The sequence below is a fragment of the Osmia lignaria genome, chromosome 6 (genome assembly GCF_051020975.1).
Source record: "Osmia lignaria lignaria isolate PbOS001 chromosome 6, iyOsmLign1, whole genome shotgun sequence".
Taxonomy (NCBI): domain Eukaryota; kingdom Metazoa; phylum Arthropoda; class Insecta; order Hymenoptera; family Megachilidae; genus Osmia; species Osmia lignaria.
In genome coordinates, this window is record NC_135037.1 from 2,421,545 (window position 1) to 2,436,172 (window position 14,628).

Consider the following 14,628-nt stretch of genomic DNA (forward strand, 5'->3'; position numbering starts at 1 on the left):
GTGTTATCGTTTAATCGAGAAGAGGAACGTGAAAAATATGACGAATAACATGAAATATAGTATGATTTTAAAATAGTTGATATTAGGAGAGCGAAATATTTTCGAAGCTTTATATTTCTTTTTTAACGTTAAACGCAATTGTTATGAAAAATAATAGTCGCATAAATTATTGCGACAGTCTGGTGCTTCCATCTCTTGCTGCTTTCAACAATCAGCAACTCCGTCAGTAGTAAGAGCCGTTATGGTCAGACGCAAGTAGATCCTCTACGTTCTCGGTCGGACAGTTATCGGGTCGTTTCCCTGAAAGTCAGCCTCGTACTACTTCGCGCTTCGTTCAATACGTACACGTTCCCAATAGCGACCAAAATATTCTGAAATTTACTCCAGAAATGATGTATTCTTTCTGATTGTTTAAGTACATTTCTATTGTTGCATTCTATTAGTCTAATCACTTTTATGCAGCGAAAGTTTGATCTCTAAACGAGAACGCTCGAGAAAAGCAGGACATTCGAGTGGAAAAATTAAACGGGCCTGGGAACAAGAGATTTCGTTTCCAGATTTCTCTCTGATTCTCTAGCAATGAAAATGCATTTTCATCCGGCAGAAGGATCCTTCGTGCTTTGAAACGTTACATATTCCGCTCTTATTTTTTTTTTTTTTTAGGTGTCAAAGCTTTCGACTCCTTTATCTCGACCCCTTTGTACTTTTCCCCTCTGACCGTTGCTCGTGATGCACGATCGAACGACAATATCATCGGTGTCAGTGCACAATCCTCGTTTCAGGCGACCGACTTAGCCACCGGAGTTCGCGCAAGCGTCATCTGCTTCTGCTGTTCAGCCTGTGAAAGCGACGAGGGGTCGTAGGGGAAAGAGGTGCGTCAGCAAATCAATACGTATATGTCCGCCAGTAACCGGCCAGTTGGGGCTCGTCCTTCGCGATAAACGCATCGAGAAATTAAACGAGCATCGAAATTCAGGCCACATACACTTTCTGTTAGTAGTTTTCTCAAGTGGCTGGTAGAGTGGCTGGACGATCGATTGTTGGTCGTTCCATGAAGAAAGGACACGCGAGCTCGAGTTTTCGTGTGCATACACGAACGACGATATCGCGACAAGGTGCAAAGTGGCAGCTCTGCGAGGTAACTGACCCTGTGCAACAGCGCGAACGTTCAGGCTGAATCAACTCGGAACACTCGAAGAGACCGGTGACCTCGACACGAACATCGATCGCCAACTTTTCTTCCAAGGAATCTTCCTACCACCTCCATCTTCGTTGTGATCGTCGGTTCTTCGTAAGCTAACTGTAGGATCCAGTAGGAATCTGGTTAGCAGTGGGTATTCGAACGGGTGAAATAGCGAAACGTATACGTGGTATTGGATCGGTGAAAAGTCGAGTGGCAGCTGGGGACCACGATCGAGATACCGAGTTCCAGAAAAGCCGTCAGGCTATTGGGACGTCTGGTGGGAGCGCGTGATTGCTCGTTCCGCACGGATTTCCCGAAACACCCCCAAAACGGCAACCCGTCGTCGTCGTGGTGCTGCCGGGGCCCCGCCGCTAGCCGCGAGAGATCGCGAGAAGGGAGCTTGGCAGGATCGGCCGGCCGATCGCCCAGAGGATCGGCCTCCTCGTGCACGACCGGCTCCACCAGCACCACCTACGCCGCTTACTGGCGGCCCAGTGAAATGGAGGAGAAATCCTCGGCTCGGTTCTCCGACTATCTGTTCGCCAAGATGGACGGCCAGGACGTGTCGGCCTCTCAGGGTCCCCGTAAGGTGACCGCCGACACCAGGAAGTTCATCAGGGAGAATCTTCTCCTCGTGGTCACCTTATCCGGCGTGATGTTTGGCGTGTTACTTGGTAAGTACCCATCAATTTTACAATTAATCTCAACGTCAACTTGTATTTATTCGTTCACGCGTTGAAATATTCTGATGAACGCGTTGACCTGATTCCTTGATGAACTCATCGACGATATGCCAAGTAAATGTCAGCCGGAGTGCGTGGCGGAGCCAAAGGGAGAGGAAAGGATAACATTGCCCTCTAGATGGACCAACTCATGAAACTTTCATGAATGTTCATTTTGAATACATGTAAATGTAGCGAAAAACTGTATAGGAGAATTTCCAGATACGTTACGTATCCTAGATAACGATTACATCGTGCCAAAAGCAGCCTACGCTTTCGTCCATTACGGGGAAGCGTGCCAAGGTCGAGTTCATCCGATACGAGCCGATCTTATTTTTCACAACAATGGTGCTATTAAATCAATGACAAACCACGGGCAAGATAACTTTCCACTCTTTTTTCTATTGTGCTTTTTTATTGACACAACATGTCCTCCCATATCACGTGTACAAATATCATGCACGTGTAGCTAATGACTCATTGTCAGTTATGTATGCTATTTTACGATCAGGGCTTCGTAATTATGAAACGCGAGCTATTTTATAACAACTGCAACTCGTTAAAAGACTGGGAAATTTTATATTTCGTTATTATTATATTAGTATCCTATGTGGTAATAGTACTTAAGCACTTATTTTTCTTACCGTTTACATGAAAACGTACACGTAGAAAGTGCTTCCAGAAATTTCAATTTAGTGATTATGAGTTGAACGATAAGCCGCGCACCGAACGCCCCCACAAGGTGGTAGGCGCCGAATCGCAAGTGTTATTGACTCATGATTTAACCATAGACGTAATAAATATCAATCAACTAAAATTTATATAAGAACAGGGTAAAACGCATCGACAGTGACATGACACACCCTTTGCATCACTCGTTATGAAATACCGTATAGTATGTACGTCTTTCGATGACGTTCTTCCTGCTGTGTAACCATCGCGGTGAGACGATTAATTTCTTAAGGAACGATCGGTTGTCTTGAACTTGAGTCGACAGACGAACAGGGAACATGCATGGGATAGGTTTCGCTTACGATCAACGGGAACGACCCACATTGAAATTAACGTTGGTTACGTAAAATCGGTAACCACGTTATCCCGTTAAAAGGTGTCAATGATAGGCAAGAGGTTTCCTTCAAAAGTATCATCTAATTAACGTGCCTCCACGTAGTCCAAAGGATCAATCAACCTTGAAACGAAAGTTTCATCTGTACAATTCAACCTTGACGTAAAGATACGTTGAAAAGCGAACCGTTTTTCAAACACGTCGAGAGCCGTCGACATGCTTTCATTTACTGTTTCGTTCGTTCTTTCAGCCTATTTTAATTCCGACATAGTAGCTTTCCTATTATCCGAACGATAAAACGTCCTCTTGAAAGGAGTTTACGTGATGTCTTTAAATCTATGCAAATCGTTCCTATTAGTTACTCAATTATGCAACAGTTTCGACGGAAAGCTTTCATCTGTTTCGCGCATACACGTCGATAAAGCAATCTCTTCTATAACTTGACCTGTTTACACCCTATTGACGATTTGATTTATTTCCTTCAAATACCCTTAAAGACTAAAAATACCCTTAATCATTTGCTTCTTCAATATAAAATGAATATTAATGTGGTCAGATTTTAGGAGCAGGACATCTTATTGCGTCATTTGCTCGCTCTCACCTTGAATAGCTTTAAGCCTTCTAAAAGCAGCTGTTATACTTGTAATCTCATTGTTTTTTTCAGGGTTCGGTCTGCGACCCCTGAACCTCGGCGATGACGCAGTTATGTTAATCAGTTATCCTGGAGAACTGTTCATGAGGTTGTTGAAGCTGATGATCTTGCCACTGGTGATCGCCAGCCTTATATCTGGTAAACAGACAACTTTCTGTAATTAAAATAAGTAGAAAATTATTAGTTTTTCGGGCCCCTACCAATCAGTGTTCCGAAGGTCAGACGTTCCCCTTGTAAGAAAATAATTATAGTCCAAAGGGTCAATTTATATTTTGAGCAAGACAGCGAAGAAAGTATTTTTATTTTATCATCATAAAAGAATATTGGCAGGAATACTTGGAGAAACTATACTTAAGAAATGCAATTAACTTTCAGGCTCTGCCAGTTTGAACGCAAGGATGAACGGTATGATCGCTGTTCGAACTTTGGTATACTTTATACTCACGTCATTGCTGAATGCTGTCCTTGGCGTTGTCCTGGTTCTACTTATTCACCCGGGTAATCCGGGAATTCGAAAATCGATGACTACTTCGCACAGCGGAAGGGCCGTCAACATCTTGGACAGCCTGCTCGATTTGGGAAGGTAGTAATCTTTTCTAATCTCTTCGAATCGTCGAGAAATCGTATCGGTTGTTAGATATCGATTATCACATTCGTTATTTCCGTGCCTTTGCGTCGTCACGTATGACAGCAGAGTTCCGGAAATTTCCCACGATAAAAGTAGAGTCCTTTAGCCGGTCGTTGGAGAAACGCTTGACTCGTTTCACTGTGAACTCGCCGATGACAAGAATACCTGCGACAATTTGTCACGACAGCCTTGCCTGTTAGCCGATTCGATTACATTTCTTTTTTTTATTCGAGAAATCGATCGAATTCGTTCTGTTACTCATTTCCATTAACCTCTCGAGGGACGAATTTATTAAGGTCAAAAGACAAATTGATTTATGAACATGGCGAGGACAAGCGATTGTTAACGGCGCAAATGATAAATTATTTCTTCGATAACGAAATGGAATTTTTCTCAATTTTCTTTATACGTCTTATAATTTAACTAATAGTAAGTCTTGCTATCTTTAGCACACTCGGTTTTTATTATTTCGATCGTGTTATAGATGAATCAATAACGGTTAAAGGTTTATCAACCGCTGGCTAATCGAAAAGTTTATTAATAGACGTTCGCTCGATAAGATATAAACTTAGCCCTAAAGGATTCATTGATTACTCGTCTTGCACGAAATTATTCCAAGTTTCACGAGTCTCGAGGTAAGGATTAAGGTCACACGAGATTCATGATCGGTGAACTTTTTTTCCAAAGAAAAGTCGAATGACACACAATCAAGACAGGAATAGATGTTTCATCGATCGTGCGTACTTTTATTTGTACGAGCAGAAGAGGCTCGTTTGAAGCGTGTGTCCGTGGTGCATATCGTCGACTAATAGAATTATGCGCTATATCGTGAATTGCCCACGGAAGCCGTTAAATGCAGTTATCGATTAAACATTTATAAAAAAAAAAAAACAAAGAAGAAAAATATACAACGCATTTAAGTCGCACTTTCACGTCTATTACAGGAACATGTTCCCGGACAATATTTTCCAGGCAGCCTTTCAGCAGGTAAAATACTCGACGATAATTAACGATTAACCCTCGGATTAATTAACGATCTAAGGTACACCGCATTCTGACATTGAAATTCAACTTTATCAATAGGCGCACACGGTATACGTTCCAAAGACTCAGCCTTTTCGAAATCTCAGCGATTCCATGTCCAACGATGTCATGGGAGAGGTGGAGCTGATGAGAGTAACTCAATATAGAAGCGGTACGAACACCCTGGGCATAGTTTTCTTCTGTCTGGTGTTCGGCACGTTTTTGGGAACGCTTGGGGAAAAAGGCCAGATCGTGATCGACTTCTTCAAAGCTGTATTCGAAGTCATCATGCGAATGGTGTCGACTGTGATGTGGTACGTATGGTTATGGAGGTTGCGTGTTTCAATTTGACAGAGGAAATATAATTTCCATGTGATCTACAGGATGACACCGGTAGGCATCACCTCGGTAATAGCTGGGAAAATACTCGGCGTGACCGATTTGGCTTTGGTGATGTCGCAGCTCGCTTGGTTCATCGTCACGATCGTGGTCGGTGTATTTTTCTATCAGCTGGTGATCATGCAGCTGATCTATCTGGCCTTCGTGAGAAAGAACCCCTTTAAATTCTACGCCGGCCTCGCCCAGGGTACACTGACCGCCTTCGCCATGGCATCAACGTGAGTCGTCGATCTTCGAACTCAGCCCGACCTTCAGAGTACCCATAATATTATTCGTTTACCTCACATGGCCTCGGTCGTCGTCGCCGCGTCGCGTCGTTTCAATATCTTTTCCTTTTCCTATGCTAAATTACACGATTCCCTTCGAACTCTTTTATTATATTTTTCTTCTAGTCAACGACGCGTCTTTCTCGTTTATGTTTTTCTTTCGAAAGAAAAGTAAAGAATAGTGCAACGATACAAGAAAGACTCGAGAAACAAGTGAACGCATGATTCGAATCGATTGATAGAGACAAATGTGTTTCAGCCAGCCGAGAAGAGGCTTTGCGAGGCCGTACTCCTGTCCAACGTTCCAAAAAACGATCCACTCCGTGCAGCGTTTCCCAACGTTCAAGCATTTCGGTACTGGAACAATCAGACCCGTTGAAATTCTAGATTTCCAACTTATTTTTAGTTTATCGCCTGTTGTTCTAGCGTCAAGTTCGTTGTGGAACGCTGTCGAATCCTTTTCTCCTGTCGATTCCGTTCCTATTCCTTTACGGGACCTTTATGTTTTCTTGAGTGTTGCTCGCGGGGAAAGCTCTTCGTTGCCAATGAGAAAGAGAGAAAGAGAGAAAGAGAGAGAAAGGGAGAGAGGTATGCAGTTCCGGATGGCACTTAGGATGCGGATACTCCCGGTTATTAGTGATAACCACGAACTTTCGGTCAATTTTCATTCCAATTTATAATGATATATATACCGAAAAAAAGAAATAAATAAAAAAAAAATCGAAATTTCGATGGTACTCCATGCACTATAGAATACGATGAAACGATTTGTACACGGAGAATATTGTTTAATATCCGTGTCTGTTGAACCGGAAATCAGCTGACTCCGTGTCAACTGGACTGATTATTGGCATGGAAGCCTTCGAGGGCCTTGGTTATCCGAATTTTCTGTCCTCCTGCAGCGAGAGGAAGGACAGAGGAGGAGGATAGAGGACGGAAAGAAAAAAAGGCTTTTATGCCAATCACGTTTACCATTTAAGTATTTTCCCAGAACAAGAGGAAAGCTGAAAAAAATATTGTCTGCTCGTGTCGAGCCCGCTCTTCCAGGTTTGCCGGCGTCATCCATCACTGGCCAGAAGCCCCGAGCTACGATCATTTTCTTTCTCTGACTATGTTCATTACCGTGGATCACGCGAAGCAACGATCATTTTTTCAGTTTATCCATCAGCATTTCATTCGGCATCTTCAATATCCTTTACCTACCTCGGTGTTTCCTGGAACTTAATTCCCTTCCTAATTCGTCCCTTCTCATCTTGCAACTTCGTTCCCTTCGATGCATCTTGGGACAGAGAAGCATTCGTCCAGTAACGAATTCGATGAGCGTGACTTCGAACCTTTTTTCTACGGTTTATTCACGTTATAGTTAAAGCTCGATCATCGGAGAAAGAGGTCTGTACGAAGATAATATCAACAATAGTACTAATTACAGTTGTAAGCGTATCACGAGCGTACCTATAGCGTGAACGAAACCATCCCGTCCTATCATCGCGGCGGTCAAGATCGCAAACGTCCTGAACCATCAATATTCTAATTCAACTTATTTTCTATGTGGATATTAACTTTTTCCAGAAGAGAGGTTCTGACTGAGAGAAACCGCTCTCAGTGTAACTGAACAGAGACTGTATGAATATCATGATGATGTATTAGAACACGCGCTGCACGCGGCCTTTTGCAGGTGGTTCAGAGACCGAGGGTGGCCTTGGTAAGTAATCGATGGCCGCACACATGAAGATACATACGATTGTCTGTTGCAGGAGCTTAATAAAAAAAAAAAGATTTAAAATAAAAAAACACACACCACCAGGAGACGAGATGGACGGAGTTTGTCTGCAATGAAAATATTCGACGATTAACCCTGGTTGATTTTCAGTTCGTCTTCGCGGTCATTCTGGTTTATTATTAGTCTCTTGAGCCCTCTCTGTTCATTGCAATTTGTAATCGCCGGACGCTCTATCAATCGACCATAACGCGTACCCTCAACCTTTTGTCGTCTTGCATCCTATTCGCGCCCGATGGATTCGTGCTCATCCGTTTCATTGCCATATTGCCCTTCAGAAGCATCATTTACGACCATGCAACAGTTACGAGATCTCTCGAGAATTAATGACACATGATTTTACACCAGAATGACCCTTTCTTCATGGACACCGGCCAACGCAGCGCGTCAACGAGAATGAATTCTCATTTTTTTTTCTTTCCTTTTTGTCACTCGACGCAAGCCCTGCCGGAACTATTTCTAACGCAACTTTGTACAGGGCTGCCGCGCTTCCGGTCACGTTCCGCCTGATGACGGACAAGCTCAGGGTCGATCCTCGAGTGACCAGATTCGTTCTACCGATCGGCTGCAACATTAACATGGACGGGACGGCGCTGTTCGTCGCCGTAGCCAGTATATTCATCGCTCAGATGCACGGTATCGTATTGGGCTTTGGTGAAATTATAACGGTCATGTAAGCATCATTCTCTCTTTCACTTTGCATCTGTGTCCTGTAGTTTATCGATTTAATGCTAATTCAAGCATTCCTTCTCAAGTTTAACCTCGACCGCGGCGTCCGTCTCATCGGCGTCAGTTCCGAGCGCAGCCCTTGTTCTTCTGCTTGTCGTGCTAAGCGCCATCGACGCTCCAGTTTATAACGTTTCTCTCTTGTTCACCATCGACTGGTTCGTGTAAGTATAGCCCTACTAATCCATCCACCTTTCGTTTAGCCACCAGTGAACTAGGCCATCGACCCAGTTGGCAGCATCGCTCTAAATCCCCTTAAGCTGCCAGCTGTTCAATTTATTTCCGTTCAAAAATATATATATCTCTTCCACGATCGTAACGATTATAGGGATCGTATACGTACCACCAACAACATGCTGGGAGATTGTTACGCAGCTGCCGTGGTCGAACAGTTGTCGAAAAAGGAACTGATGGCATTGGACGCAGCAGCCTACCAGGTATTTCAATCGTTTCATTCACAATAGAATTCCTAACGAAGCTGAATGTAATTGAGATTCATAATTTTCAGTCAGAGACCGTTCTACCAACCACTATCGCGAATGGATGCATTTCCGCGAATAGGGTACCCGATCCTGACACCATCGTCGTCGAAATGCAGGACGACACGAGGATAGCCGGCGTCGCCAAGTAAACAAGCTTGTTGGTAGGGCTAGGCTATCACTTTGTACGATCGAAACGATCGCGTACATTCGCTCTGGTTCATTTGCTACGTCCATTAACTCTGCTTCGCTACACGCGCCACTATCACTGAATCAACGACCAACCGCGATCCATTCATCTTTGTATCTCTTCATTACGCTTCTCGAAAGCACTGCTTCGATCCGACGTTAATTCGGGCATCTCCCTTCAATCAGTTCCTCTCGTTTCAGCATCAGCGTGTTGCAGATACCTAGGAGCGTGACCGAAGAGACGGTTTGACTAGCGGTTCATCCCGATCTTTAGTTTAGTTGCGAACACCATCGACTACAATACGTTCAACGGGGATCAATGATACATCGTGTCGCGTGATCGCATCGCGCCTCATTCTATCGTCTTGCGGCAAACTTTACGCGTTTCCAGACGAATAACGAGGTCAACAGACGTATCAAAACGTAAAGTCAATATCAAAGGGGGTGCAATTATCGTGTTTCAGTGCTATTTACCCTTTCGCTGCGGTAAGCAAACGTTATTTCACTGATCGTTCGTTGTCGATAGAGAAGAGTAATACTAAATTTTAGTTCAGCTTAACGATGGCGCACAGCGAAAGGGTTGAAGCGTAGCAATAACGAGACCGTTTTTGAGCTTTTGTAGCGGCTTGTTCGAGCAACCAACGATCGCACTCCGTAATACCAATGATCGCGTGAAACAGCGTCGAACGTGGTGCCTTATTTTATTGCGGCTGTTGTCTAAACGGCCGCTCTGAAAGTAGAAGAAAAGCCCCTTTAATTTGTCGAGTGTAAAACAACGTTCGCTCATTGCCCCGCTTGAGAGAAAAAAGAAAAAAAAAAAAAAAATATCACGTTTGACGACCGATCGTTTGTACTGCCACGATTATCTTTTCTACGATTGACAACTTGACCGTGTAATCAATCTCGCGAGACGTTTCAGAACCGTTTCCATCTGTTTTCATTGAAATTCAAATCATGGCAATGGGCGAAACGTTGTACGGCACCACGATCACTTTTGCGGCGTACGTCCCATACCTAACATCGAATCTCGAGTGTTAGCAATGACACGGATGATTACTAAAGAAGAAAAAGAAAAAAAAAAAGAAAGAAAAACACAGTGTTAAGCAAAAGATTGTATGCCACACTTTGCGTTATAATAGGGACACGTAGATTTTAGGAACGTTGTGATATCAATTGAAACCTGTAAAGTTGTCGTTCAACACTACCAGATCGTAGACCGAGAATATGGAAACAATACCTATATATTATACATATGTAGCTTCCTTTAGTCTCTTTTTCGTACGGAATTTCAACATTTTGGACCATCGACGAACGTAAATCGGTGCACAGAATCTCTTTGAAAGAAGAAAATTTCTCGTCGTCCGATGCGACACTTTGACGAGGATAGTGTATTTGCTGATCTGTGCACTTCTTGACTAGCCTTGATTCATACGTGGGGTTCGTTTATAACCCGAATACACGGTTCTCGATTTCGTAACACAGATCCGATGATCACGAACGAGATAAAGAAAATATATTATCTAGCGCTCGTCAACGAGCTGTCTCAAGACTGGACATGCCATTTGAATTACTAACTGTAAACGTTATAGAAGAATTTTCAAGAGAATCTACTAATTTTAGACCTTAGGAACGTAGGTCGATACGTGTTCTCTCGTAGAGACTGTTTAAATGTACAAATTAACTGGATAAAATAGTGCTTCGTAGATACAGTTATTTGTTCCTTGTACGTACGAGGAACACGCGCTAATTTCGTTAAAGCATTTTCGATCAATCGAGTTCTCGCATCCTCATCGCTGTTTTCGTTGAATAATCTTGCTTCTTACAACCATCGACACATTTCACATTTTACGTTCGAATAGCAAACAAGTTGGCGCTTTTTCGGTTTTCTAGCATAGCGGTGGTGAAGGGAGTATAGAGAAAGAATTTATCAAAATACATCAAAGACTACGTGTGAATATACTTGTAAGGCTCAATGTGTTGTATAACAAGATGCAGATTTATACAAAAACCGTATGTGTCGTTTCTTCCAATGCTCCTCTATGATTTATAAATTATTTTCTGTTTGGTATTTGATTCAGAAGACGGGCGACAGGAAGCACGACGAGGATTTCCTAAAAAATTCATTTATTTAAGATCCACCGTTTAGGCGAATCCCTGGCTCACAGGGGAGTCTTTGTACAAAGAGTTCGTTTTTATACAAAATATGACAATATCTATCCTCTAACATTTATGCGCATGTACCTGGCAGAAGTTTCGTCTTCCCTAACATCGAGATTCCACGCGAAAGACGAACACGGAAGGTAGACAAATTATATGGAGACGGTTTAAAAGAGGTGGAGGTGCGCGATCACGAATATCGGAATGATCAGTTCGCTCGTGACGCCGCATTTTGAACCGATGATACTTACCCTGCTCGTGAAAACGATCGAACGACGCGTTCCGTTCTCTAAACAACATTATACATCACTGTACACAGGCGAGTTTTACCGAGCACGGCACGAAACATCGGGTTCCTTTACGATAAGACAGTCTATCCTTTTGATTATAAGACGCGATCGTTGCTTCTTTCTGTCCGTTCGTTAGATAAATATGTACAGGATTACTTAAAAACTACGCGCTCGCGTTGGCACCTCCTATTTACAAGGACTTCGAGTATTTTTTCGGTTATCGATCCGACCGACGATCGAAACGGCAAGTGACAGTCGTATCGTACAAAAAGAAAAATAAAGTATAAAGAAATAATATCGACTCAATCGCCTCTTTTCCGCAGACTTCAAGTACGCTCTATTCGTTAGGGTTATTGCGGGACGACTTGGTTATCTACAATAAATTTGCTTCGATTCTAACAGCGTAAAAGAGGCGTTTGTCTATCACGAGAAGAGTTATAAAGTTAGTTCTTTGCACCTAGGCGCCTTCGAGAATCCCGTCGAAGGTCAGTCAGCTTAGAGTCTCTATTTTATACACGCTACACGCTGAAATCACACAAAATCGAATTTATCCTAACGCGCGGTCAGTACATTTTCTAAAGCATCGCGCGTGATTTTCTCTGGCTATCGATTACACGCGACTAATACTAACACCTGACGCGATCAAACGATCGCTTTAAAGTACCTTCAAATCCTCAGTTCGGCGTCGGTAACTGGAATACCCCTATTCACGTTTTGACCGGACCTCTGGGTGGTAGGTGGCACCAAAGGACTGATACTGGGACTTCTAGTGGCAAGAGGAGACAAGGACGGTGAGAAACTCGGACTGAGGGCGGCAGAGGGGAAGGTGGAAGCGTCATGACTGATCGGAGACCTAGGAAGGATACCCCTTGCTAACGCTGGAGCCGCCAAAGACCTAGGAGCAACGGAAGTGAGCAACGGGGGAGGTGGTGCTTTATGTACAGACTTAGTCTTGCCGCTGCTTCCCGAGTTTCCGCTCTGAACGCTGGCAGCGTCGTCCTTTAACCTGGCTATTTCGCTAAATACGTGAGCCAGGGGTTGGTAATGGGGTCCCCAGTCCAGCAGGTAGTCCCAGTTGTAGGAACCCGTCAGCTCCTCCTCGCTGTGCACGATGGAGCTCAAGGAACCGTTCATGGACGGACCACCGGGCACTTCTAAACCGGACATGGGTCTGCCAGGTTCGCCAATCTTGCCGTAAATTAAAGTAGCGATGTCTGCTTCGGTAGCAGCCTCGTCTTCGAACAGATGCAGGCTATCGAGTGGCAGAGCTTCGGGAGGCCTTCTCGGTGTACCAGCCGGGGGATCGACGATTCCTAACCTGGCCAAGTATTCCTGAGTGTTGTGCACCGACAAATCACTGGCTGAATCCCCTGTCTGTTGACCTTCGTTGATCATTCGAATTTCTTCGTCCTCTCCGTCGTCCTCGGCCGAACCTCTACCGGACGAGCCCGATTGATCGCTGCCAGACAATTCGGAAGTAGCTTGCTGCTGTCCAGACTGACCTGAGGTACCGTACGGTGGTATCTCGTCGTACTTTGGAGGAGCAAACTGACAGGTCGCGGTACCACCTGCCCCGTTTCCGTTTCCCGAACCCCCGTTTCCCGGTGTACCGACCCCGCCTACGTTTCTAATAGGAATAGTGTCGAAAGCGCTTGGGTCTACGTAGCTGTTGGATGCAGTCGCGTTGCTCTCTCCGTTCAGACCGGGTTTCGTCCCGGGTTTCTTGTGTCTTCGATTTCGAAGATGAAGGTATAGGAAAATGGCACCGAATGCAATCACCAGGAGAAGTAGAGCGATCAGCAGACCCAAAGCCCAGTCGGCAAGACCTCCATTCGCAGCGACAGCCATGTTAGAGTTAATGTCCGAGGGGTTTGCCAACGCGGTGGCTCCTCTAGCTTCGTTCACGTCGCTGTCGTCCGTCAGAGTGATCTCCACCACGGTCATGTTTGACAGTGAGCCCTGCCTTCCTGAACTGGCACTGACCACCAGCCTCGACGACTCTTCCACGTCCATGTCGATGTGCATCAGCTTCTGTTTGACGATCAACGCGCCGGTGGTGCGGTTCAGTTTGAAATAGGGGTGCTGCGAGGTCAACTGGTAGACCACCCGACCATCCGGTCCTTTGTCACGGTCCGTCGCTGTGACATGACCGATCACCGTACCGGGCAACACCTGAGCACCACTTTTTATTCCGAATCTGTACATTCGTTCGGTAAATTGAGGATAAAATTCGTCCCTCGATTCGATTTCCACTCTGACCCTGACGGCAGCCGTTCGACCACCCGTGTCCGTGGCTCTCAGGGTAAACGCGTATCTGTTTCGTAGCTCGTAATCGAAAACCGCTCGCGTGGTGACCGTGCCGGATTTCCCGTCGACCGCGAACAGCTTCCAACTGTCGTCGATGTCGGAGAAACCTGTCGCCGCGGCGGACACGATCGAATAGTTGAGAGATCCAAAGATACCGCGATCCAAGTCCGAGGCTCGAGCGGAGAACACGGTAGTTCCGATTGGTTCGTTCTCCCCAACGAATTCTAGGTATTCGGAAACCGGGAACTTTGGAGAATTGTCGTTTACGTCTTCTAGATGAATTCGTAGCCTCGCCAGAGCACAGAGAGGAGAAATTGGATCGCTGTCGCACGCCATCACCACAAGATTGTGAACGTCCGGTTCGAGATCGCAATCCAACGTGGCGTTTACCAATACCGCGCCGGTAGTTTTCTCCACGCGAAAGAGGCCACCGTCGTTTCCAGAAGTAATCTCGTAAACTAAATTTGCTGCTTCTGTACCAGCTAGGTCGTCGTCTTTGGCTCGCAATGTCGCCACGATCGTTCCACGAACCGCGTTTTCCTTGATGGACACTTGATGAAGCTCCTCCAAGAAATGAGGATAATTATCGTTTACGTCCTCCACCGTGACGATTACCGTGATAGGTTCGTCTCCTACCAACGATCCGATGGTCATATTCTCGTTCTTGGAACCCAGTCGCAAGACGTATCTGAAAAATTCGTTACGATTTAAAGATCGGTACATTTCGATTCATTTTCTACGCATTATCGAATCAAATCTCCCTT

General features: G+C 44.8%; 2 protein-coding genes across 4 annotated transcripts in view; one reads left to right on the forward strand and one right to left on the reverse strand.

The window, feature by feature from the left end:
• Positions 1-1,549: 1,549 nt before the first annotated feature.
• Eaat2 (Excitatory amino acid transporter 2) lies at positions 1,550-10,309 on the forward strand. 3 transcript variants are annotated; one of them, XM_034318140.2, is made up of 11 exons: positions 1,550-1,857; positions 3,636-3,761; positions 3,999-4,206; positions 5,196-5,238; positions 5,335-5,588; positions 5,658-5,891; positions 8,195-8,389; positions 8,472-8,606; positions 8,771-8,879; positions 8,951-9,085; positions 9,312-10,309. In XM_034318140.2, the coding sequence occupies exons 1-10, from the start codon at positions 1,683-1,685 to the stop codon at positions 9,071-9,073; spliced, it is 1,602 nt and encodes a 533-aa protein (XP_034174031.1). In that variant the 5' UTR covers positions 1,550-1,682; the 3' UTR covers positions 9,074-9,085; positions 9,312-10,309. The 3 variants fall into 3 exon arrangements, with proteins under 3 accessions (XP_034174031.1, XP_034174030.1, XP_034174029.2); XM_034318139.2 differs by having other exon boundaries at positions 8,951-9,069; XM_034318138.2 differs by lacking the exons at positions 8,472-8,606; positions 8,771-8,879; positions 8,951-9,085; positions 9,312-10,309 and having other exon boundaries at positions 6,199-8,219.
• Positions 10,310-10,753: 444 nt separating this feature from the next.
• ds (dachsous cadherin-related 1) overlaps positions 10,754-14,628 on the reverse strand; it is a 200,729-nt gene continuing 196,854 nt past the window's right edge. Inside the window, exon 17 of the mRNA XM_034318133.2 lies at positions 10,754-14,552. Within this exon, the coding sequence (XP_034174024.1) occupies positions 12,224-14,552 (2,329 nt within the window). The 3' untranslated portion in view covers positions 10,754-12,223. The remainder of the gene's footprint in view (positions 14,553-14,628) is intronic.

What these genes read in the sequence shown, in the direction of transcription:
- Eaat2 (XM_034318139.2), top strand. Translation starts at nt 1,683, where the DNA reads ATGGAGGAGAAATCCTCGGCTCGGTTCTCCGACTATCTGTTCGCCAAG. An exon ending in TCCAGGCAGCCTTTCAGCAG is followed by an intron (nt 5,239 to 5,334) that starts GTAAAATACTCG and finishes CTTTATCAATAG; the next exon opens with GCGCACACGGTATACGTTCC. An exon ending in TGGACGCAGCAGCCTACCAG is followed by an intron (nt 8,880 to 8,950) that starts GTATTTCAATCG and finishes CATAATTTTCAG; the next exon opens with TCAGAGACCGTTCTACCAAC.